General features: G+C 45.3%; 1 protein-coding gene across 8 annotated transcripts in view; it reads left to right on the forward strand.

Annotated features, from left to right (window-relative positions):
• LOC137369819 (zinc finger protein ZFAT-like) overlaps window positions 1–24,118 on the forward strand; it is a 359,810-nt gene that overhangs the window by 194,339 nt on the left and 141,353 nt on the right. For all 8 annotated transcript variants that reach the window (XM_068031379.1, XM_068031381.1, XM_068031380.1 and 5 more), the window contains one exon: window positions 971–2,349. In XM_068031379.1, coding sequence (XP_067887480.1) covers window positions 971–2,349 — 1,379 coding nt within the window. The remainder of the gene's footprint in view (window positions 1–970; window positions 2,350–24,118) is intronic.

Below are 24,118 nucleotides of genomic sequence, written 5' to 3' on the forward strand. Positions count from 1 at the left end.
CTTCCAGGGTCCGTATCCCTCTATTCCCATCCTATTCATGTATTTGTCAAGATGCCTCTTAAACGTCTCTATGGTACCTGCTTCCACCACCTCCCCCAGCAGCAGGTTCCAGGCACTCTCCACCCTCTGTGTAAAGAACTTGCCTCGCACATCCCCTCTAAACTTTTCCCCTCTCACCTTAAACCTATGTCCCCTAGTAACTGACTCTTCCACCCTGGGATAAAGCTTCTGACTATCCACTTTGTCCATGCCGCTCATAACTTTGTAAACCTCTATCATGTCGCCCCTCCACCTCCGTCGTTCCAGTGAAAACAATCCGAGTTTATCCAACCTCTCCTCATGGCTGATGAGTGAGGACAGGATTGGGCTCTGATGTGATGCTCTCCCTCTGATTGAATAGATTTAGGCTAGGTGGCGGGCATCTGACACCTATGGAACTGCACTCTAGAAAGATTTGCATTATATAGTGCGCTTCATAATCTCAGGATGCCCCATGCACTTAACCTTTGAAGTGTAGTCACTGTTGTAGTGTAGGAAATGTGACAGTCAATTTGCACACAGCAAGGTCCCACAGACAGCACTGTGGTAATGAACCGATAATCTGGTTTTAGTAATATTGGTTGAAGGAGAAATATTGGCGAGGATACCGCAGCTATTCTTCGATCTTTTGCAATCTTTTAAGCCCACCTGAGAGAGCAAATAGGTCCTTAGTTTAATGTCTCACCCGAAAGATGGCATCTCCAACAGTGCAACACTCCCTCAGTCCTCTGCACTAGAGTATCAGTTTAGGATTATGTGCTCAAGTCTCTGGAGTGTGACTTGAGTCCACAAACTTCTGGAGTTGGACAAAGTAACAGACTTTAAAAAAGTCCAAAGGAGAATCATTAACAAGGTTTCTGCTGTACGCTGACAATTGAAAGGTCCTATATATAGGCTGAAAACTCACAAGAGTATCTTTCTGTTCTTTCAGACAAGGGACCACGCAGCTGAAGATTTTTACCTGTGAATATTGCAATAAAGTATTTAAATTTAAGCACTCACTTCAAGCTCACCTCAGAATTCATACCAATGAGAAGCCTTATAAATGTTTGCAGTGTGACTATGCCAGCACCATCAAGGCTAACCTTATCGTTCATATGCGCAAGCACACAGGGGAAAAGTTTAGCTGCGACTACTGTGCCTTCACCTGCCTCAGCAAAGGGCACCTGAAAGTGCACATTGAGCGCGTGCACAAAAAGATCAAGCAACATTGCCGTTTTTGTAAAAAGAAATACTCCGATGTCAAGAACCTGCTCAAGCACATCCAGGAGAGCCATGACATGGATGAGGAGAAAGTCAAAGAGGTCTACGATGAGCTGCGCCTGCTGACGAGGGAGGGCAAGCGGCAGCTGCTGTACGACTGCCACGTGTGTGAACGCAAGTTTAAAAATGAATCAGACCGTGATCGGCACATGCTGGTCCATGGTGATGATCGCCCATTTGCTTGCGAGCTCTGCGATCACGGAGCCACAAAATATCATTCACTGGAGGCGCACGTCCGGAAGCATAAATTTATCTATATTTGTTCCGTGTGCGCAAAGAAGTTTGTCAGCTCGGTCAAGTTAAAGTGTCATGTCAAGGAAGCTCATAGTGACTTAGGGGAGGATTCAGTATTTAATAACTCCATTAATCAGAGCTTCTATCTTCTGGAGTCAGGAGGCGACATTCAACCGGAGGCCTTGGAGGACTCTGCTGATGGTGCGGGCTTCAGTTCCTGTGAGCAAGATGCACATGGGCACCAGATTCTTGTAGAACTTGAAAATGAAGACGCTAACATTCCCGCAGAGAGTATTACTCAACATGAACAGGTCATGCAGGTCCACTCAGAAGTCCTCGACTATCCATCAAATGGTCCTGGGACCATCCAACACGATGCAGTTTCTTTGGATGAAAGCAACATATCTTCAAAAAATGAGCAATTATCTGTGGATGGGTGTCAGGGTGAAATCTTGCCAGCTTTGCCTGTCAGCAGTGACACTGTGATAGATTCTGAAAGCACAGAAACAAACCATCAGTCTAGTTCCACAGACCTGGATGGTGCTGATTCCCTCAAAGAGTATGAATCTTGTGAGGTCCAAAACGAAGACTCATTTGAAATGGTTCAGCTTGATGGTGCTAAAGAATTGTGCAATTCCTCTGCTACACCCTTGACTTTTGAGAAAATTCCGTCAACAACTGAAGCTCAAAAGGATGGCGTGGACCTCGGAGCTTTCCAGCAAGTTCTTGACAGCTTACAGAAGAGACAACTAAATGTCAGTCTTTTTGAGAAGATCAGGAAGGTCTATGGTGATCTGGAATGTGGATATTGTGGTAAGAAATAGTCTAAACCGACATTGTTAAATTTATCAATTTCACATGCCAAAATGAATTTTGATCTTTTGATTTTACAACTGTTGCAAAATCTTCCTTTTTCTGAGGGAGGAAATGTAACCATCTGGACTGTTATATTCTCTACACCTTTCATCCAGTGTACAAATAGACAAAAGAAGTTCTATTTTAGTATGGGGTGAACCTGTGCTGATCAAGGTCTAGGGCTGATTGCACACTGGCTTGAACGTCCTTTTTTGAGTCCCAAAAATGCAAATGGGGGCACAAAATGTCCTCAGTGTTGATTTTGACTTTTGGGCGACCGACCAGAAAAGTGCACTAAAATAAAAGCAAAATACTGCAGATGCTGGAAATCTGAAATAAAGGGTCACTGACCTGAAACGCTAACTCAGCTTCTCTCTCCACAGATGCTGCCAGACCTGCTGAGTATTTCCAGCACTTTTTGTTTTTATTTCAGAAAAGTGCACTGTCTGATTGCCCATAATTGCATGAAGAGGCAGCTGTGGGTGAGGCACCTGTCTCATTAACGTCGGGCTGATAAGTTACGGGCTGACTGATTGAGGCGTCTCAATATTGAGCTGAGCCGAGCCAGCCGCTGGCAAGATGCTTCTCTGGGCCCCACAGAAGTAATTCTAAAGTTACATTGGCTGGATTTCTTCTGCTCCATTGCTTGTATAACTGGTTGGGGGGGGGTTCTAGGATCTCTATTTGCATATTAGAAGGGGCCTAGTGCCTGAAATAGACAGTTGCTTTAGGCATCCAGCATTAGGCCCCTTTCAAAATGTCACCAGCTTTGTTGTCAGTGTTAACGGGGTGGTATGGCTGCTGACCCCATTTTGAGGCTGTTACCATCCCGTTAACATCAGACAACAAGTGAAAATTGACCTCTTTGTTTTGTCCTCACCCACTTAATAATGTGGAGGTATTGGTTATGAAGATTTCCAAAGCATTTTCAGTGGTAACAAATTAAACATTGGCACTCAAATCATGACCTTTCCCTGCCTCTTGATCCATTTTGAATTTTATAAAAAGCTGCAACCCCATCAAGGAGAGGTATTTCAGTGCTAGGTAGATATTTTTCTTTGCCTTTTGCACCCAGTGTCAGCATCAACCACTCTTGACTCAGATGCAGCTCAGGTTAGGTGCAAGCTCCTGATACCCCACCATGGAGGAGCCTTCAAGCTTGCCAACAATCCTTGATTCTTTTCCAGGGATAATCCTAAATTGAAACAAGACAACAATGCTTTGCTTAACAACTGCATACATACCTATAGAGATGCTTTTATTCTTTCATAAGATGTGGGCGTCACTGGCAGGCCAGCATTTGTTGTCCATCCTTAATTGACCATGAACTGAGTGGCTTACATAGAAACATCGAAAATAGGAGCAGGACTTGGCCATTCGGCCCTTCGGGCCTGCTCCACCATTCAAAAAGGACCATGGCTGATCGTCTAATTCACTACCCTGTTCCCGCTTTCTCCCCATATCCCTTGATCCCGTTGGCATTAAGAAATATATCTATCTCCTTCTTGAATATATTTAATGACTTGGCCTCCACTGCCTTCTGTGGTAGAGAATTCCACAGGTTCACCACCTTCTGAGTGAAGAAATCTCTCCTCGTCTCAATTCTAAATGGCATACCCCGTATCCTGAGACTGTGACTCCTGGTTCTGGACTCCCCAGCCATCGGGAATATCATCCCTGCATCTAGTCTGTCTAGTCCTGTTAGGATTTTATAGGTTTCTATGAGAGCCCCTCTCATTCTTCTAAACTCTAGTAAATATAGGCCTAGTCGACCCAATCTCACAGAATCACAGAATAATACAGTGCAGAAGAGGCCCTTCGGCCCATCGAGTCTGCATCAATGCATTAAAGACACCTGACCTGTCCCATTTGCCAGAACTTGGCCCATAGCCTTGAATGTTATGACGTGGCAGGTGCTCATCCAGGTAGTTTTTAAAGGATGTGAGGCAACCCGCCTCTACCACTCTCCCAGGCAGGGCATTCCAGACCGTCACCACACTCTGGGTAAAAAAGTTCTTCCTCAAATCCCCCTTAAACCTCCCGCCCCTCACCTTAAACTTGTGACCCTTCGTAACTGACCTTCAACTAAGGGGAACAGTTGCTCCCTATCCACCCTGTCCATGCCCCTCATAATCTTGTACACCTCGATCAGGTCACCCCTCAGTCTTCTCTGCTCCAGCAAAAACAACCCAAACCTATCCAACCTCTCTTCATAACTTAAATGTTCCATCCCAGGCAACATCCTGGTGAATCGCCTCTGCACCCCCTCCAATGCAATCACATCCTTCCTACAATGTGGCGACCAGAATTGCACACAGTACTCCAGCTGTGGCCTTACCAAAGTTCTATACAACTCCAACATGACCTCCCTGCTTTTGTAATCTATGCCCCGATTGAAAAAGGCAAGTGTCCCATATGCTTTTTTCACCACCCTATTAACCTGCCCTTCTGCCTTCAGAGATCTATGGACAAACACGCCAAGGTCCCTTTGTTCCTCGGAACTTCCCAGTGTCAGGCCATTCATTGAATACTTCCGTGTCACATTACTCCTTCCAAAGCGTATCACCTCACACTTTTCAGCATTAAGTTCCATCTGCTACTTTTCTGCCCATTTGACCATCCCGTCTATATCTTCCTGTAACCTAAGACACTCCACCTCACTGTTAACCACTCGGCCAATCTTTGTGTCATCCGCAAACTTACTGATCCTACCCCCCCACATAGTCATCTATGTCGTTTATATAAATGACAAACAATAGGGGACCCAGCACAGATCCCTGTGGTACGCCACTGGACACTGGCTTCCAGTCACTAAAACAGCCGTCTGACATCACTCTCTGTCTCCTACAGCTAAGCCAATTTTGAATCCACCTTATCAAGTTACCCTGTATCCCTTGTGCATTTGCTTTCTTGATAAGTCTCCCATGTGGGACCTTGTCAAAGGCTTTTCTGAAATCCATGTAAATCTCTCCTCATACGTCAATCCTGCCATCCCAGGAATCCGCCTAGTAAATCTTCTTTGCACTCCCTCCATGGCAAGAACATCTTCCTCAGATAAGGATGGCTTGCTAGGCCATTTCAGAGGGCAGTTAAGAGTCAGCCACATTGCTGTGGATCTGGAGTCACATGTAGGCCAGACCAGGTAAGGATGGCAGATTTCCTTCACTAAAGGACATTAGTGAACCAGATGGATTTTTACGACGACCGATGGTACTATCATAGCCCCATTACTGAGACTAGCTTTCAATTCCAGATTTTTATTAATTAGTTGAACTTTTTTTAGTAATTAATTAAATTTAAATTCCACCAACTGCTGTGGTGGCATTTGAACCCATGTCCTGCAGGTCATTACCCTGGACCTCTGGATTACTAATTCAGTGACATCACCACTACACCACCGTCTCTGGATGCTCTGTATTTGAACCCTTGGCTTTACCTAATTGGGAACATTTTAAAAATGTAAGCAGCAGTCTTGACACATTATACTGCATAAGGCAGGAATTTGGACGCAAACTAATTGATGCTTGAACAGCATCCATTTTGATTTGACTCCTTTCCTCACTATTTTCCCTTCCCCTTACAATCTATACATGCTTGCCATCACCTAACCACTGCTTCATGATTTATCTTAACCTTAGTAGTGTGCTGTTCCATGGGCCTTGGACCTTCACTGAGTTTTTATTTAATTTAAAGTAACTATGCAGACTTGTTGGAAAACATTACTGAGGAGAATCACGAATTGTTTTGAATAGTAAGTCTACAAATTATTGTTAGCAACATTAGGGGACAACGACTGACCACATTTGAAAGACGTTCTTCATTCCACTATTTTAACAGAATTATAAACCTGTTTGAAATATATGGGTTACCACCTGTTAAAAATGCTGCTAGAGGAATCTCACATGAACTTGTGATATGACCAATAATTCTATGATTTAGACTTTTATAAAGATAATTTAAATATTGTTCAGTTTACTAGAGTTGCTTTTTTAGTGTGTTGTGCTTGCTAAAGTCTTTCTCCAATGTAGCTGTTCAGGTCAAAACTATTATGAAGTCAGTAATGGCTTTGGGACTCTGGAATCATTGTCAGTGCTTGACTGACAGAAGTGAAATTCATAGAGTCATAGAGAGATACAGCACCGAAACCGGCCCTTCGGCCCAACAAGTCCGCGCCGACCATCAACCACCCATTTATACTAATCCTATGTTAATCCCATTTTCCCTCTCACATCCCCACCTTCCCTCCATTCTCCTACCATCTACCTACACTAGGGGCAATTTTTACAATGGCCAATTTACCTATCAACCTGCAAGTCTTTGGCATGTCTGTGCCGACCATCAACCACCCATTTATACTAATGCTACACTAATCCCATATTCCTACCACATCCCCAACTGTCCCTACATTTCCCTACCACCTACCTACACTAGTGGCAATTTATAATGGCCAATCTACCTACCAACCTGCAAGTCCTTTGGCTTGTGGGAGGAAACCGGAGCACCCGGAGGAAACCCACGCAGACCCAGGGAGAACTTGCAAACTCCACACAGGCAGTACCCAGAATTGAACTCTGGTCGCTGGAGCTGTGAGGCTGCGGTGCTAACCACTGCACCACTGTGCCGCCCAGACTTGCCTGCTCCTCATCTGAACTCAACCATTTTCATCAACCACAAGGGATTTCACTCTCTCAGTATATAGCTGGTGCGTGACCACAGGTAGTGTATCAATCACACAGGTGAAGGCCCAGTTTCCGAGCAGCAGTCATGATTCCTTCATTCTACGGTAGTCCTCTGTTCCACCCCTATTTGAACTACCGCAAAGGTCAAAGGTTGGCTACTGGATGACGAGGGTTTTTTTAAATTCTTTCATGGGATGCGGGCATTGCTGGCAAAGCCCATCTCTAATCGCCCTTGACAACTGAGTGGCTTGCTAGGCCATTTCAAAGGGCAGTTAAGAGTCAGCCACATTAGTGTGGGTCTGGAGTCACATGTAGGCCAGACCAGGTAAGCACAGCAGATTTCCTTCCCTAAAGGGAAGTAGTGAACCAAATGTATTTTTACAACAATCGGCAGTGGTTTCATGGTCACCAATAGACTAGCTTTTTTTTAATTCCAGATTTTATTAATTGAATTCAAATTTCACCATCTGCCGTGGTGGGATTCAAACCCAATTCCCCAGAGCATATGGATTACTAGGCCAGTGACACTATCACTATGCCACCATCTCCCCTATCATGATGTCGATCTTGACTCTGGTCAGGAACCGATGCACAACTGCACAGCAGGTCTACAATGACAGCCATGCTGCCACAAGGAACATTACAGAGCAAACCATCACCATCCTCAAGACAATGCTTCCGCTGCTTTTTTTGAATGTTTTAAAGAAGTAACAAGGACGATAGATGAGGGTAGTGCAGTTGATGTGGTCTGCATGGATTTAGCAAGGCTTTTGACAAGGTCCCACATGGCAGAGTGGTTTAAAAAAATAAAATCCCATGGGATTCAGGGAAATGCAACAAGGTGGTTACAAAATTGACTCAGTGGCAGGAAGCAACGGGTAATTGTTGACTGGTGTTTTTGCGACTGGAGGACTGCTTCCAGTGGCATTCAGCAGGGCTCAGTACTTGGTCCCCTGCTTTTTGTGGTATATATTTTAGACATAATGTAGGGGGCATGATCAAGAACTTTGCAGACGACACAAAGATTGGTTGATCGCGAGGAGGACAGCTGTAGACTGCAGGAAGATATTGATGGTCTGGTCAGATGGGCAGAAAAGTGGCACATGGAATTCAACCCGGAGAAGTGTAAAGTGATGCATTTGGAGAGGTTAAATAAGGCAAAGGAATACATGATTAATGGGAAAATACTAAGAGGTGCAGAGGAAATGAGGAACTTTGGAGTAAATGTCCACAGATCCCTGAAGGTAGCAGGACTGGTCAATAATGTGGTTAAGAAGGCATATGGGATCCTTTCCTTTATTAGCCGAGATATAGAACATAAGAGCAGGGAGCATATGCTGGAACTGTATAAATCATTGGTTAGGCCACAACTTGAGTAGTGTGTGCAGTTCTGGTCACCTCATTACAGAAAGGTTGTAATTGCACTAGAGAGGGTACAGAGGAGATTTACAAGGATGTTGCCAGGACAGTAAAAATGCAGCTATGAGGAAAGATTGGATAGGCTGGGGTTGTTCTCCTTGGAACAGAGAAAGCTGAGGGGAGATCGGATTGAAATGTACAAAATTGTGAGGGGCCTGGATAGAGTGGAGGTGAAAGGTCTATTCACCTTAGCAGAGAGATCAGTGACTAGGGGGCATAGATTTAAAGTGATTGGTAAAAAGATTAGAGGGGAGATAAGGAATTTTTTTTTTACCCAGAGGGTGGTGGGGATCTGGAACTCACTGCCTGAAAGGGTAGTTGAGGCAGAAACGCTCAACTCATTCAAAAGAAGTCTGGATATGCACCTCAAGTGCTGTAATCTGCAGGGCTACAGACCAAATGCTGGAAGTTGGGATTAGAATGGGTGGAATGTTTTTCGGTTTATGGCACAGAAAGAGGCCACTTGGTCCATTGTGTCTGTGCCAGCTTTCTATGATTCTATGCTTGACCCACTGTGGAGGAGCCCATCAGTACTCAGCTGATTGGGTATCAAGATTTGTCGTAGCATGCTGCACAACAATGACTTATGTATTTATAGTGCCTTTAACACAATAAAACATCCCAAGGCGCTATACAGGAGCATTATAAAGCAAAGTGTGACACCAAGCCAAAAGATTGAGTTATTAGGTCAGATGACCAAAAGCTTGGTCAAAGAGTTAGGTTTTGAGGAATGTCTTAAATGAGGTGGAGAGGGTAGGGAGGGTATTCCAGAGCTTGGGGCCTCGGCAACTGAAGGCACAGCCGTCAGTGGTGAAATGGTTATGAAGGAACAGCTCTTGCCACTACCTATCAGGCAAGAAGCTAAGGAGCAGGAGCATGAGGAGGAAGTGGAGAAAGAGGAAGGGAGCCTACAACATAAACAGCCTCTTTCTGCAAAGGCTCCACCTGATCTAATTATTGATGAACTATACTAGTAACTTGACCTACAACTCCATGTTCACAGTTGCACGCTCTTTACTTTTCCTCAATCACTGACCATCATTTCATTCTCTTTTTCTGAAGACAAAAATGAAAACTATCAAAATTAAATTCAAATCTAATTTTATAAATTCACTTACTAAATAAGGCATACAAAATTAAACGAATCATTAAGATCAAGAGGAGATTTAATAGAGGTGTTCAAAATCTTGAGGGGTCTGGACAGAGGAGATGGGGAGAAAGTGTTCCCATTGGCGGAAGGGTCCAGAACCAGAGGACCCCAACTTAAGGTGATTGCCAAAAGAAGCAGTGACGACATGGGGAAAAGCTTTTTTTATGCAGTGATTGGTTAGGATCTGGAATGCACATCCTGAGAGTGTGGTGGATGCAGATTCGATTGAGGCCTTCTAAAGAGAATTGGATTTCTGAAAAGAAAAAATTTGCATGGGCTCGGGGCAAAGGCAGCGAGTGGGACCAAGTGTGTTGCTTTAGCAGAGAGCTGGCAAAGACATGACAGGCCAAATGTATGCCGTAACCATTCTATGATTCTAAGTAGCGCTAAGCACTTGCGATATCAAGTGATAATGCAACCAGCCAGTGCGGGTAGTGCTGGATGCACGTAGCAATCAAGTAAAAGAGCAGGTAGCCTGAATTTAACGAGCTACCTACAATGCAATGAATGGGCACGGGCTAACCACATACCATGATCCTCTCACCCATTTTCTGGGGTTAGCCAGTTTAACCCCCAGAGTGTATTAAAAGAGAAATGCATTGAACTTTGCACAGATTTTTGATTTATAAGATGCTGCAAAGCAGGTTTCTTGACAACACTAAAGCACGTGGTAATAAAAAGAGCATGGCGGCATGGATAAGAAGTTGTTTTAAAAAAAACAGAAAACAGAGCCATGGCTAATTAATTGTGTAAATAAAAGCAAAATACTGCAGATGCTGGAAATCTGAAATAAAAACAAGAATTTAAGGGCGGCGCAGTGGTTAGCACCGCAGCCTCACAGCTCCAGTGACCCGGGTTCAATTCTGGGTACTGCCTGTGTGGAGTTTGCAAGTTCTTCCTGTGTTTGCGTGGGTTTTCTCCGGGTGCTCCGGTTTCCTCCCACATGCCAAAGACTTGCAGGTTGATAGGTAAATTGGCCATTATAAATTGCCCCTAGTATAGGTAGGTGGTAGGAGAATATAGGGACAGGTGGGGATGTGGTAGGAATATGGGATTAGTGTAGGATTAGTATAAATGGGTGGTTTATGGTTGGCACAGACTTGGTGGGCCGAAGGGCCTGTTTCAGTGCTGTATTTCTAAATAAATGCTGGAAATACTCAGCAGGTCTGGCAGCATCTGTGGAGAGAGAAGCAGAGTTAACTTTTCAGGTCAGTGACCCTTCATCAGAACTGGCAAATATTAGAAATGTAATAGGTTTTAAGCAAGTAAAGCGGGGGTGGGGCAAGAGATAACAAAAGAGGTGTTGATAGGACAGAGGGTCACAGAGAATAACTGACCAGAAGGTCATGGAGCAAAGGCAAACGGTATGTTAATGGTGTGCTGAAAGACAAAGCTTTAGTGCAGAGAGGGTGTTAATTGAAAGAAAAATGAACAGCCTGGCCCCAAGCGCAGACATGAAAAAAAAGTGGGTAGGCACAGTAGAAACAAACTAAACAAACTAAAATAAAATAAATTTTAAAAAACTAAAAATAAAAAGAGGGGCCCATCATGCTCCGAAATAATTGAACTCGGTGTTCAGTCCAGCAGGCTGCAGCATGCCTAATCGGTAAATGAGGTGCCGTTCCTCGAGCTTGTGTTGATATTCGTTGGAACACTGCAGCAATCCCAGGACAGAGATGTGGGCAAGAGAGCAGTGGGGTGTGTTGAAATGGCCAGCAACCGGAAGCTCGGGGTCATGCTTACAGACTAAGCGGAGGTGCTCCGCAAAAGCAGTCACCCAATCTGCATTTGGTCTCCCCGGTGTAGAGGAGAACACATTGTGAGCAGCAAGTACAGTATACCAAATTGAAAGAAGTACAAGTTAAATCACTGCATCACCTGAAAGGAGTGTTGGGGGTCTTGGAGAGAGAGGAGGTAAATGGGCAGGTATTACACCTCCTGCAATTGCAGGGAAAGGTGCCCTGGGAAGGGGACGAGGTGGTGGGGGTAATGGAGGAGTGGACCAGGGTGTCGCAGATGGAACGATCCCTTCGGAATGCTGACGGGAGAGGAGGGGAAGATGCGTTTGGTAGTGGCATCGCGCTGGACATGGTGGAAATGGCGCAGGATGATTCTTTGCATTTGGAGGCTGGTGGGATGTAAAGTGAGGACAAATGGAACCCTGTCGCGGTTCTGGGAGGGAGGGGAAGGGGTGAGGGTAGAGGTGCGGGAAATGGGCCCGACATGGTTGAGGGCCCTGTCAACCACAGTGGGGGAGGGGGGGGCGGAATCCTCGGTTGAGGAAAAAGGAAGACATATCGGTAGCGCTGTTGTGGAAGATTGCATCATCACAGCAGATGTGTCTGAGACGGAGAAATTGGGAGAATGGAATGGAGTCCTTACAGGAGGCAGGGTGTGAAGAAATGTAGTCGAGGTAGCTGTGGGAGTCGGTGGGCTTATAATGAATATTAGTAGACAGCCCATCCCCAGAGATGGAGACAGAGAAGTCGAGGAAGGGAAATGTCTGAGATGGACCATGTGAAGGTGAGAGAAGGGTAGAAATTAGAAGCAAAGTTGATAAAGTTTTCCAGTTCCGGGCGGGAGCAGGAAACTGCACCGATACAATCATCAATGTATCAGAAAAAGAGTTGGGGGTGGGTGCCTGAGTAGGACTGGAACAAGGAATGTCCGACATATCCCACAAAAAGACAGGCATAACTAGGACCCATGCGGGTACCCATAGCAACACCTTTTACTTGAAGGAAGTGAGTGGAGTTGAAGGAGAAGTTGTTCAATGTGAGAACAAGTTCAGCCGGGCGGAGGAGGGTGGTGGTGGTGGATGGGGACTGGTTGGGCCTCTGTTCAAGGAAGAAGCGGAGAGTCTCCAAACCATCCTGGTGGGGAATGGAGGTGTAGAGAGACTGGATGTCCATATTGAAGAGGAGGCAGCTGGGGCCAGGAAACTGGAAATTGTCAAAATGACGTAGGGTGTCAGAAGAGTCACGGATGTAGGTGGGAAGAGACTGGACCAGGGTAGAAAAGATAGAGTCGAGATAGGAAGAAATAAGTTCTGTGGGGCTTAAACAATGGGTCTACCAGGACAGTCCTGTTTGTGGATTTTGGGAAGGAGGTAGAAGCTCGGGGTTACGGGACTATGAGGTTGGAAGCTGTAGAGAGAAGATCTCCGGAGGACATGAGGTCAGTGACTGTCCTGTGGACAGTAGCTTGATGTTCGGTAGTGGGGCCATGGTCCAGGGGGAAGTAGGAAGAAGTGTCTGAGAATTCGCGATGAGCCTCTGCAAGGTAGAGGTCGGTACGCCAGACAACAACAGCACCACCCTTATCTGCAGATTTGATGACAATGTTGGGGTTAGACCTGAGAGAACGGAGTGCGGCAAGTTCAGAAGGGGACAGATTAGAGTGAGTGAGGGGAGCAGAGAAATTGACACGGCCAATGTCTCGCCAACAGTTTTCAGTGAAAAGATCGAGAGCTGGTAAGAGGCTAGAGGGAGGGGTCCAGGTCGAGGGAGAATGCTGGAGGTGGGTGAATGGGTCTGCTGGTCTGGGGGAGGACTCCTGGTCAAAGAAGTTTAGTTTGTTTCTACTGTGCCTACCCCACTTTTTCTCATGTTTGTGCTTGGGGCCAGGCTGTTCATTTTTCTGTTAGTTATCACCCTCTCTGCACTAATGCTTTGTCTTTCAGCACACAATTAACATACCGTTTGCCTTTGCTCCATGACCTTCTGGTCAATTATTCTTTGTGACCCTCTGTCCTATTAACACCTCTTTTGTTATCTCTTGCCCCACCCCCACCTTACTTGCTTAAAACCTGTTACATTTCTAATATTTGCCAGTTCTGATGAAGAGTCACTGACCTGAAACGTTAACTCTGCTTCTCTCTCCATAGATGCTGCCAGACCTGCTAATTAATAGTGTGTTGGATTGAAGGCTTGTTAGCAGTATTATTCCTTAGGGGTTAGCATTGGGATGATTGGTCAATATTTGGGCGTGTAGATAGAAGCACAATATCAAAATAAGGAACATGGTTAGGTGAAAATGACTGTGAGCAGCTTGAAGGTATAGACAAGTTAATAAATTATGCAGAGCTATATTGGATGAAATTTAATGTAGAAAAATGTGAGGAAATGTATATTAGCAGGAAGAACAAGGAGACAAACCAAACATTGCATTTTTTTACTTCTTTCATGGGATGTGGGCATTGCTGGCAAGGCCAGCATTTGTTGCTCATCCCTAGTTGCCCTTGAGAAGGTGATGGTGAGCTACCGCCTTGAACCGTTGCAGTTCATCTCGTGTAGGTACACCCACAGTGTCATAAAGGAGGGAGTTCCAGAATTTTGTGAGAGAGTGAAGGAACAGCGATATAGTTCCAAGGCAGGATTGTGCGAGGCTTGGAAGGGGACTTGTAAGTGGTGTTCCATGCATCTGCTGCCCTTGTCCTTCCAGGTGGTAGAGGTCATGAGTTTGGAAGGTGTTGTCGAAGGACGCTTGTTAAGTTGCTGCAATGCATCTGGTAGATGGTACACACAGTGCGTCGGTGCTGGAGGGAGTGAATGTTTAAGGTGGTGGATGGGGTGTGAATCAAGTGGGCTGTTTTGTCCTGGATGGTGTCAAGCTTCGTGAGTGTTGTTGGAGCTGCACCCATTCAGGCAAGTGGAGAGTAATCTATCGCACTCCTCTCCTCCCCCCCCCCCCCCCCCCCCCCGACTCCCCCGCTCCCATCCCAACTTGTGCCTTGTAGATGGTGGACAGAGTTTGGGGAGTCAGGAAGTGGGTTACTCGCTGCAGAATTACAAGCCTCTGACTTCTTTTAGCCATAGTATTTATATGGCTGGTCCTGTTCAGTTTCCAGACTATGGTAGTGGGAGACTCAGTGATGGTAATGCAGTTGAATGGCAAGGGGATATGGTTAGATTCTCTCAGGTTGGAGATGGTCATTGTCTGGCACACCAGGCAGAGTAGAAGAACTAGGCAGGTAGTACAGGAGTCCCCTGGGTCCATCTCCCTCTCTAACAAATTTTGCGCTTTGGTGGGGGAGATAGCTTCTTGGGAATGCAGCAAGAGCCAAGTCTGTGGCACCACCGGTGGCTCAGCTGCTCAGGAGGGGAGAAAAAAGAGCGGGAGAGCTATAGTGATAGGGGATTCTATCGTAAGGGGTACAGATAGGCGTTTCTGTGGTGCAAACATGACTCCAGGCTGGTATGTTGCCTCCCTGGTGCTAGGGTCAAGGATGTCATGGAGCGGATGCAGGACATTCTGAAGAGGGAGGGTGAACAGTCAGAGGTCGTGGTTCACATTGGTACCAGTGACATAGGTAGAAAGAGGGATGAGATCCTGCAACAAGAATTTAGGGAGCTAGATCGCAGATTAAAAAGCAGGTGCTCAAAGGTTGTAATCTCTGGATTACTCCCGGTGCCACGTGCTAGTGAGTATAGGAATAGGAGGATAGAGCAGATGAATGCGTGGCTGGAGAGATGGTGCAGGAGGGAGGGCTATAGTTTCCTGGATCACTGGGTCTGTTTCTGGTGAAGGTGGGACCTGTCCAGGTCAGACAGGTTACACCTGAACTGGAACGGGACCAACATCCTTGCAGGGAGGTTTGCTAGTGTTGTTGGAGGGGTGTTTAAACTAATTTGTCAGGGGGATGGAATACAGAGTGGAGGTACAGTAGGGGGTGATGCACAGCCAAATATAGAAGAGAAACTAAGTCAATCTGGAAGGCAGAGCAAATATAGACCTGTTAAGGCACAAGTGAATAATGCAGGGCTGGATGGCATCTATTTTAATGCAAGGTGGCTTACAAGTAAGGCAGATGAATTGAGGGCATTGATTAACACATGGGAATATGATATTATTGCTATCACAGAGACATGGTTGAGGGAAGGGCAGGACTGGCAGCTCAATATTTCAGGGTATAGAATCTTCAGGCATGACGGGGTGGGGAGGGGGGCGGTGTAAAAGAGGAGGTGGCATTGCACTATTGATCAAGGAGTCAATTACTTCAGTAAGGAGGAATGATATCTTAGAAAGTTCCTCAAATGAGGCCATATAGGTAGAATTTAAAAACAGGCCTCCAAACAGTCAGGGAGAGATAGAGGAGCAGATATATGGGCAAATCTCAAAGAGGTGTAAAATTAATAGGGTAATAATAGTTGGGGATTTCAACTTCCCCAATATTAAATATGATAGTCTTAGTGCAAAAGGCTTAAAGGGGGCAGAATTCTTAAAGTGCATACAGGAGAGCTTTTTGAGCTAGCACGTAGAAGGCCATACAAGAGAAGGGGCGGTACTGGACGTAATCTTAGGGAATGAGGCCGGACAAGTGTTAGAACTGTCAGATGGGGAACATTTCGGGGATAGTGACCATAACTGTAAGATTTAAGTTAGTTATGGAAAAGGACAAAGATGGACAGGAAATAAAGGGACTGAATTGGGGGAAAGCTGATATCAATATGATAAAACAGAATCTGGCCAAAGTGGACTGGGAGAAGCTACATGTAGGAAAGTCTACATCAGACCAGTGGGAGTCTTTCAAAAAGGAAATATTGAGAGTTCAGGGCCAACATGTTCCCATAAAGGTGAAGGGTAGGACCAATAAGTCCAGGGAACCCTGGATCTCAAGGGATACAGAGGATTGGATCAGGAAAAAAAGGAGGCTATGGCAGATTCAGAGGGCTGACAACAGCGGAGGCGCTAGAGGAGTATAGAAGGCGTAGGGGGGGTACTTAAAAAATTAATTAGGAGAGCAAAGGGGAGCATGAAAAAACACTGGCGGGCAAGATAAAGGAAAATCCCAAGGCGTTTTATAAGTATATTAAGGGGAAGAGGATAACCTGGGAAAGAGTAGGGCCCATTAAGGACCAAAGTGGCAATCTGTGTGTGAAGCTGGAGGACGTAGGTGAGGTTTTAAATGTTTACTTTCCATCTGTGTTCACTATGGAGAAGGACAATGTAGGTGTAGAGACAGGGAGGGGGATTGTGATATACTTGAACAAATTAGCATTGAAAGGGAGGAGATATTAGCAGGTTTTTGCGGACTTAAAAGTGGATAAATCGCAAGGCTCAGATGCGATGTATCCCAAGCTGCTATGTGAGGCAAGGGAGGAGATAGCAGGAGCTCTGACAGAAATTTTCAAATCATCTCTGGTCACAGGACAGGTTCCAGAGAACTGGAGGACAGCGAATATGTTACCATTATTCAAGAAGGGTAGTAGGGATAAACCAGGAAATTACAGGCCAGTGAGTCTAACATTAGTGGTAGGGAAACTATTGGAAAAATTTCTGAGTGACAGGATTAATCTCCACTTGGAGAGGCAGGGATTAATCAAGGATACTCAGCATGGCTTTGTCAGGGGGAGATCATGTCTAACAAATTTGATTGAGTTTTTCGAGGAGGTGACTAGGTGTGTAGGTGAGGGTAGAGCAGTTGATGTAGTCTACATGGATTTCAGTAAGGCTTTTGATAAGGTCCTGCATGGGACAAGAAGGTAAGAGCCCATGGGATCCAGGGCAATTTGGCAAATTGGATCCAAAATTGGCTTAGTGACAGAGGGTGATGGTCAAGGGATATTTTTGCGATTGGAAGCCTGTGACCAGTGGTGTACCACAGGCATCGGTGCTGCAACCCTTGCTGTTTGTAGTGTACATTAATGATTTAGACGTGAATATAGGAAGTAAGTTCACAGATGACACAAAAATTGGTGGTGTCGTAAATAGTGAGGAGGAAAGCCTTAGATTACAGGATGATTTAGATGGGCTGGTAAGATGGGCAGAGCAGTGGCAAATGGAATTTAATCCTGAGAAGTGTGAGGTGATGCATTTTGGGAGGATTAACAAGGCAAGGGAATATACAATGGATGGTAGGACCAGAGGAAGTACAGAGGATCAGAAGGACCTTGGTATACTTGTCCATAGATCACTGAAGGCAGCAGCACAGGTAGATAAGGTGGTTAGGAAGGCATATGGGATACTTGCCTTTATTAGCCGAGGCAAGGAATATAAGAGCAGGGAGGTTATGATGGAGCTGTATAAAATGCTAGTTAGGCGACAGCTGGAGTACTGTGTACCGTTCTGCCACCACATTATAGGAAGGCTGTGATTGCACTGGAGAGGGTGCAGAGGAGATTCACCAGGATGTTGCCTAGGCTGGAGTATTTCAGCTATAAAGAGAGACTGGATAGGCTAGGGTTGTTTTCCTTAGAGCAGAGAAGGATGAGGGGGACCTGATTGAGCTGTACAAAATTTTGAGGGGCATAGATAGGAAGTAACTTTTTTCCCTTAGCTGAGGTGTCAATAACCAGGGGGCATCCATTTAAGGTAAGGGGCAGGAGGTTTAGAGGGGATTTGAGGAAAAGCTTTTTCACCCAGAGGGTGATTGGAATCTGGAACACTGCCTCAATGGGTGGTAGAGGCAGGAACCCTCACAACATTTAAGAAGTATTTAGATGAGCACTTGAAACGCCATAGCATACAAGGCTACGGGCCAAGTGCTGGATAATGGGGTTAGAAACATAGAAACGATAGGTGCTTGATAGCCAGCACGGACACGATGGGCCGAAGGGCCTGTTTCTGTGCTGTCTAACTCTATGACTCTAAATGTTACTTGCCACTTATCAGCCCACGCCTGAATGTTCAGGTTTTGCTGCATGTGGACGCAGACTGCTTCTGTATCTGAGGAGTCGTGAATGGTATTGAACACAGTGTAATCATCAGCGAACATCCCCACTTATGACCTTATGATGAAGTAGCTGAAGATGGTTTGGCCTGGGACACTACCCTGAGGAACACCTGCATCAATATCCTTGGGCTTAGATGTTTTGCCTCCAACAACCACAACCATCTTTCTTTGTGCTAGCTATGACTCCAACCAGTGGAGAGGTTCAGTCATGATGAAATTTCAAAAGGATTAGAGGAACAGAGGGAGATATAATGGTTTGGATATACAGATTTTTTTAAAGTGGGAGTAAAAGTTGATTAAACAGTTTTTATATTTTAAAAATTCTTAAGTTTCAGAAATTGGGACATTGGGCTGCATTTGCTGAGCCCACTGGAAATGGGCTAGGATTGTGACAGGAAGCGGGCGGGGGGTGGTGATGCAGATGGACCATCGCCTTTCTGTCGTACCACAATTAAGTTGGGGGCGGGAAAGGCTGAAGACAGCCTTCCATCCAGAGGCCAATTGAAGCCCTTAAGTGGCAGTTATTAGCTACTTTACGGCCTCTTCCCGCTACCACTGAAATCATGCCAGCAGCGGGGGAGGGGGGGTCCTTCCCCACACGGGGAGGTTGCCCAGTGAAATAGATGATCTCCTACGGGCTTAGGTGGCGGGCTTCCTCCGTGGGAAATCTGAGGCCCACCGAGGGTCCTAGCAGCAAAGGCCACCTCTCAGTTACACTAACCCCCCCCCACCTTGGCCCTCATCACCCCTCACCCCTCTCCACATCTACAGGGCCTGCAGGACTGGCCCCGGCTATCCCGGCTCACTTACCTCTTGTCCTGGTCTCCAGTGCTGGGCCTGCTCCCAGGCCTCCTGTAGAACCGGCAATGGCCACCACGCCCAGTGACACCACCGATACTACTGAACTGGTAGCCCTCTAATTGGCCGGTAGCTCTTAGAGGCAGGATCCCCATCCTTAAAGGGACAGGGATCCTGGCGCCTGGCACTTAAGTGCCTGAGCGCTTTTGAGTCACACTGGAGGGGGCTCCGAAAGGCCGAGGCAGGATTCCCTTCGCCTTTTTGGCCCGGCGCTTCAGCCCTGCTGGTGCGACTAAATTCAGGCAATAGAATGCAAAGGTAAAGAGAGTGAGGAGTGCAGCCATAGCCAAGTCCATGGCAGCACAGGTGGTCAGCTGTACAGGATGGACAAGGAAGATTGGAGGAGTGATAGTGATAGGGGAATTGTCAGGCGCTTCTGTGCCGCAGATGTGAATCTAGGTTCGGGTGTTGCCTCCTTGGTGCCAGCGTCAAGGATGTCACTGAGTTGCTCCAGAGCCCCCTGAGGAGGGAGGGTGAACAGCCAGCAGTCATGGTCTCCTTTGGTGCTGTATCATTTCTGTGAAGTTCTTCAATGCTAAGTATATAACTATTAAAAGTGCCAGAATAAAATTAATTTCATCAGATTTTCTGTTTAGGAAAATCCCAATTAGTTTCTGGGACTTAAGAAAAAAAAGAGATCCAGTAATAGAGTCCTTATTATGCCTCTACTGGTAATGGCGGCAAGTCCACATTTCCTTCCCACCAATTAACTTATTCATTGCTCGTCCACTTCAGGGTCAACCACATTGAAGGACGTATCATTTGGGATTTATGTTTTATTCTGGTGACCAGAGTTATTGAATTCACTTTCAGAATTTGCCATGCCAGGATTTGAACCTCTAGATAGTCCAGTACCACTACCCTACGACATCATAATAGCACATTACATCAGGCATGTGATATCCTGGATACCATAACAAACAAGACAACCTCAACGAGATTACAGCAAGTCATTTATAGATTATTTATAAAGGAACTCTGCCCTGTTCTTCTTACAGAAGGAGGGAGAAAGAAAGAATGAGAAAAAGTCTGAGACTTAGAGATACAGCAATCACAATAAGAGAAAGAGAATGAGAACCTGAGAGAAATGGAGATACAAAGAGTAGAAGACAAACGAAGAAAGAATTAGTAGGAGAAAGGCAGAAATACAATTACAAGGAACAGAAAGACTTTTTTGTTTGCTTTTGACTGTGAACAACAGAAGTTCAACTAGTTTCTGAGATATGGTCAGTCGACATCTGAAGAGAAAATACAATGTTTTGGATGGAAACCGACATCAAAACTGGAAGAAGGAAAACAAGAGAGCCCCATAATATTCACCAAAATTCTTACCACTGCTCCCTACCAGGCACCATTGCACATATTCTCACAACCTCCATTATCATTGGTTCAATCAACCTCATAACTGCTCTGGGTCTCCACTTCACATCATCCTTTGTCTCATCTGTAACTTTTGTAAGTTACTTACCTGCTTCATTTCATTTATCAAGTACTGCAAGATTACATGACTTGGGTGTAAGTTAATCCTGTTCCTCTTTATTACTTTTCTGGCACCAGTACTCTACGGACATGTTTGCTGGTTTTCACCTCTATCTGCAACCTTCTCTTTCTGAATCAAACAATCTATCCTCAGTTTCAACATCATACCCCTCCACCCTAACCTCAAAAATTTCCAAGCTTGACATAATGCTGAAGTCTTCCTTTTGTCTCCATGCTTTTCTCTTTACTGAGGTGATTCTCATTCCTTCTTGGACTTAGCCGAATTAGCCCTTATGTTTCTCTACTGTCCTTTGGATACTGTTGTATTACTCGGTATGGTCATCAAAGTTTAAAGATTAGGGTAGCACTCTTGTTGTGTGAAACAAGGATCTCTTAATGGCTGAGGCCAAATGGCAAGGATCATATGCCTTTACTTTTCCCAAGATACAGTTGGACATCGGATCAAAACCGTCCATCCACACAATAAAGTCCCAAATGCTCTTTTACGTAGGAACAGGAGTAGGCCATTCAGTCCCTTGAACCTGTTCTGCCTTTTCATGTGAGACAACAATTTGCATGAACTTTCTCCGATCTAATATATTGAGGTTATTACTCAAGCATGAGACCAAAGACAGATTGAGTGCCTCTTTGTTTGGTCTGCAAGCATTATCCTAACCTGCCAGTGATTTACCACTTTAACTCTCCCCAGTCTCCTACTGTTTTTGGACCCCTCTACTGCTCCAACCAACCTAATTTTTAGACCTGTAACTTTGGAATGTCCAAACTAAGGCTCCTGAATCCTAGCAATCTGGCCTGTAAACCCACACAACTCAATCCTATTTGCTCTTATAATTTGTATCTGTTGTATTTTAATTTCAGTGAGGTTGGGGTTGGCAAGTGCCGTTTTTAGTGCTGTTGTCTCATTGGTGAATAAATTCCAAGCAGGAACACCCAAGATGTCAGGTCGCAGCACCTTGAAATATATGCAAATTAATGGCAATATAGATTTAAATTTTAAACTTTAGGAAAAGAGAAATGCAAGGCTGTTCATTCAGTTTTTGTCTTTCTCGCCTTCACTTCCCAGGGTCCTAATGTAGCCTCAAACTATGCAACAGCATACTTTGCAAATACATATATGCATTCACGGGGCATTAGCCATCACTTTTATTCATTTTGCAGTTTTGTGCAAGCCAAAGCAGCCAGTGCGGAACCATTTAAAAACAATTGTCTGGTACCTCCTTCAATGCTACTTTGTTTGCAAACCTGAGGAGTTAGATTTGTAGCAGTGAACTCATGCCATTGGATTATGAAGCTCAGTATGGTTTAACTGGAGCCCAATATCATTGGACAATCAAAGCTAAACTGGGATAGTCTGTGTTTCTTCCATGATCTTTAGGGATGTTCCCTGTTTGATCTTGGCTGGCTGTACTCCAATTTGAATGCCCAACCTACATTGCTAGGGTCATAAAACTGACTGATATGCACATTTCTATGCAACAGGGGTAAGAGAAATTATTTAAACCAACCTTCTAAGAAATGTATAATTTCCATTTTGACCATCAGGTGGCACCATTATAGCATGTTCAACTCCCCAACATTTCTTTTTGGCTGTGTTTGCTGACAATGCAACCACTAGGTGGCGCTGCACTGGCACATGTGCAAATGCAACCTGTGCCTCTAAAACGTCACAGTCTGTGACGTTCAGGCAGCTGCAAATACTAACGATGGCACCGCTTAAATAATCACACAAAGGCAACGTAAACACATGGCAGCACACGATGGCCGGACAGAGTGAGCGGGGGCAGTTGGGGGAAGGAGGACAGCACACCCGCCGCCACCAAGGTCTTTGGCCACTCTCTCCCTGCTTCCACCCCAGCCCCGGTCTCTCCCCGCTTCCGCACCCAGCTACCCCGTGTTATGTGATGACGTTATCTGTGCATGCGCCAACCAGTCCTGGCAATGCAGAATGCAGCGCATGCGCAGAGAGCAGGAGCACGTTTGCGCATGTCCGCATCTTAGCGCAGTCTGATGACATCAGCGGCTGGCTGCGTTGTCAATAAGCACTTTGTTCCTTTTTACATTTCTGTGCCTAACTTTGTCTTATTCTACTCCACCCACATGATTTTTTTATTGTCAGAATTAACAAAATTGCAATAGGATAACAATTTGTCTTTGTAAAACAATTTGATATCTGATGATGACAGATTTTTCACAAGCAAAGATCATGGGAACGCTTGTTTCTGTGGTAGTTAGTATGATTATTGGTGACTGAAGAGGCTATTTCTTGATCTATCTTTGATGTCTAGTTCATTTTTTACAACCATCATAGCTCGTGGGATTTCATGTCAGGTGGCCCTATTTTAGTGAAGACAAAAGCAGCAGTAGCAAATAAACTGGCCACCATTAACATTGCTTAATTAAAAATATTTGTGAGATTTGTAGCGAGGTATGAAGGTACAGGGCATGCAGTGCCACAGAATGCCAGTATTTGGAAACAAGCTCACAGTTGCCCATGAGGTGGAACTTCTTCACTCAGAGGCTGATGAATCTTTGGAATTCTCTGTCCCAGAGGGTGTTGGAAGCTCAGTCACCGAGTAAGCTCAAGACAGATATCAATAGATTTCTAGTTGCTAATGACATCAAGGATTATGGGGACTGTGCAGAAATATGGCGTTGAGGTAGACAAGCAGCCATGATCTAGAATGGCGGAGCAGGCTCGAAGGGCTGAATGGCTTACTCTTGCTCCTAATTCATATTTAGGGTACTTTACTACTCCTCTTGGAGTTCCATTGTCACACATGAGATAAGGTGGCAAATGGCCTCTTTCAGCATTTCCCAACCCCCCCTGCCCCCTGGCCTCCATCAATCGACCAGCCTGATCGCAGTCTTACCATTCTAGATAGACCATCAACCGAGACCTTATTTTCCCACAGAAATGGGATTAAATCAGAAGAGAGTGTCTCCTTCTGTTACTCCTGTGCTGCTCCCTGCAGCAAATTTCAGAGTGGCTAGCAATTATATCCCTTCTGTAATGAGGTGACCAGAACCGCACACACTACTCAAGTTGTGGCCTGACCAATAGTTTATACAGTTCCAGCATAACCTCCCAGCTCTTGTATTCCATACCTCGGCTAATAAAGGAAAGCATTCCATATATCTTCTTAACCACTTTATTGACAAGTGCTGCTACCTTCAGGGATCTGTAGACGTTCACTCCAAGGTTCCTCACTTCCTCTACACCTCTCAGTATTCCCCCATTAATCGTGCATCCCTTTGCCTTGTTTGACCTCCCCAAATGCATCACCTCACACTTCTCCAGGTTGAATTCCATTTGCCACTTTCTTGCCCACCTGACCAGTCCATTGATATCTTCCAGTAGCCTACAGTATCCTTCTCACTCTTAACCACACAGGTAATCTTTGTGTTGTCCGCAGACTTCTTGATCATGCCCCGCATTTATGTCCAAAT

This window comes from Heterodontus francisci, chromosome 5 (assembly GCF_036365525.1).
Source record: "Heterodontus francisci isolate sHetFra1 chromosome 5, sHetFra1.hap1, whole genome shotgun sequence".
In the NCBI taxonomy this organism is placed as follows: domain Eukaryota; kingdom Metazoa; phylum Chordata; class Chondrichthyes; order Heterodontiformes; family Heterodontidae; genus Heterodontus; species Heterodontus francisci.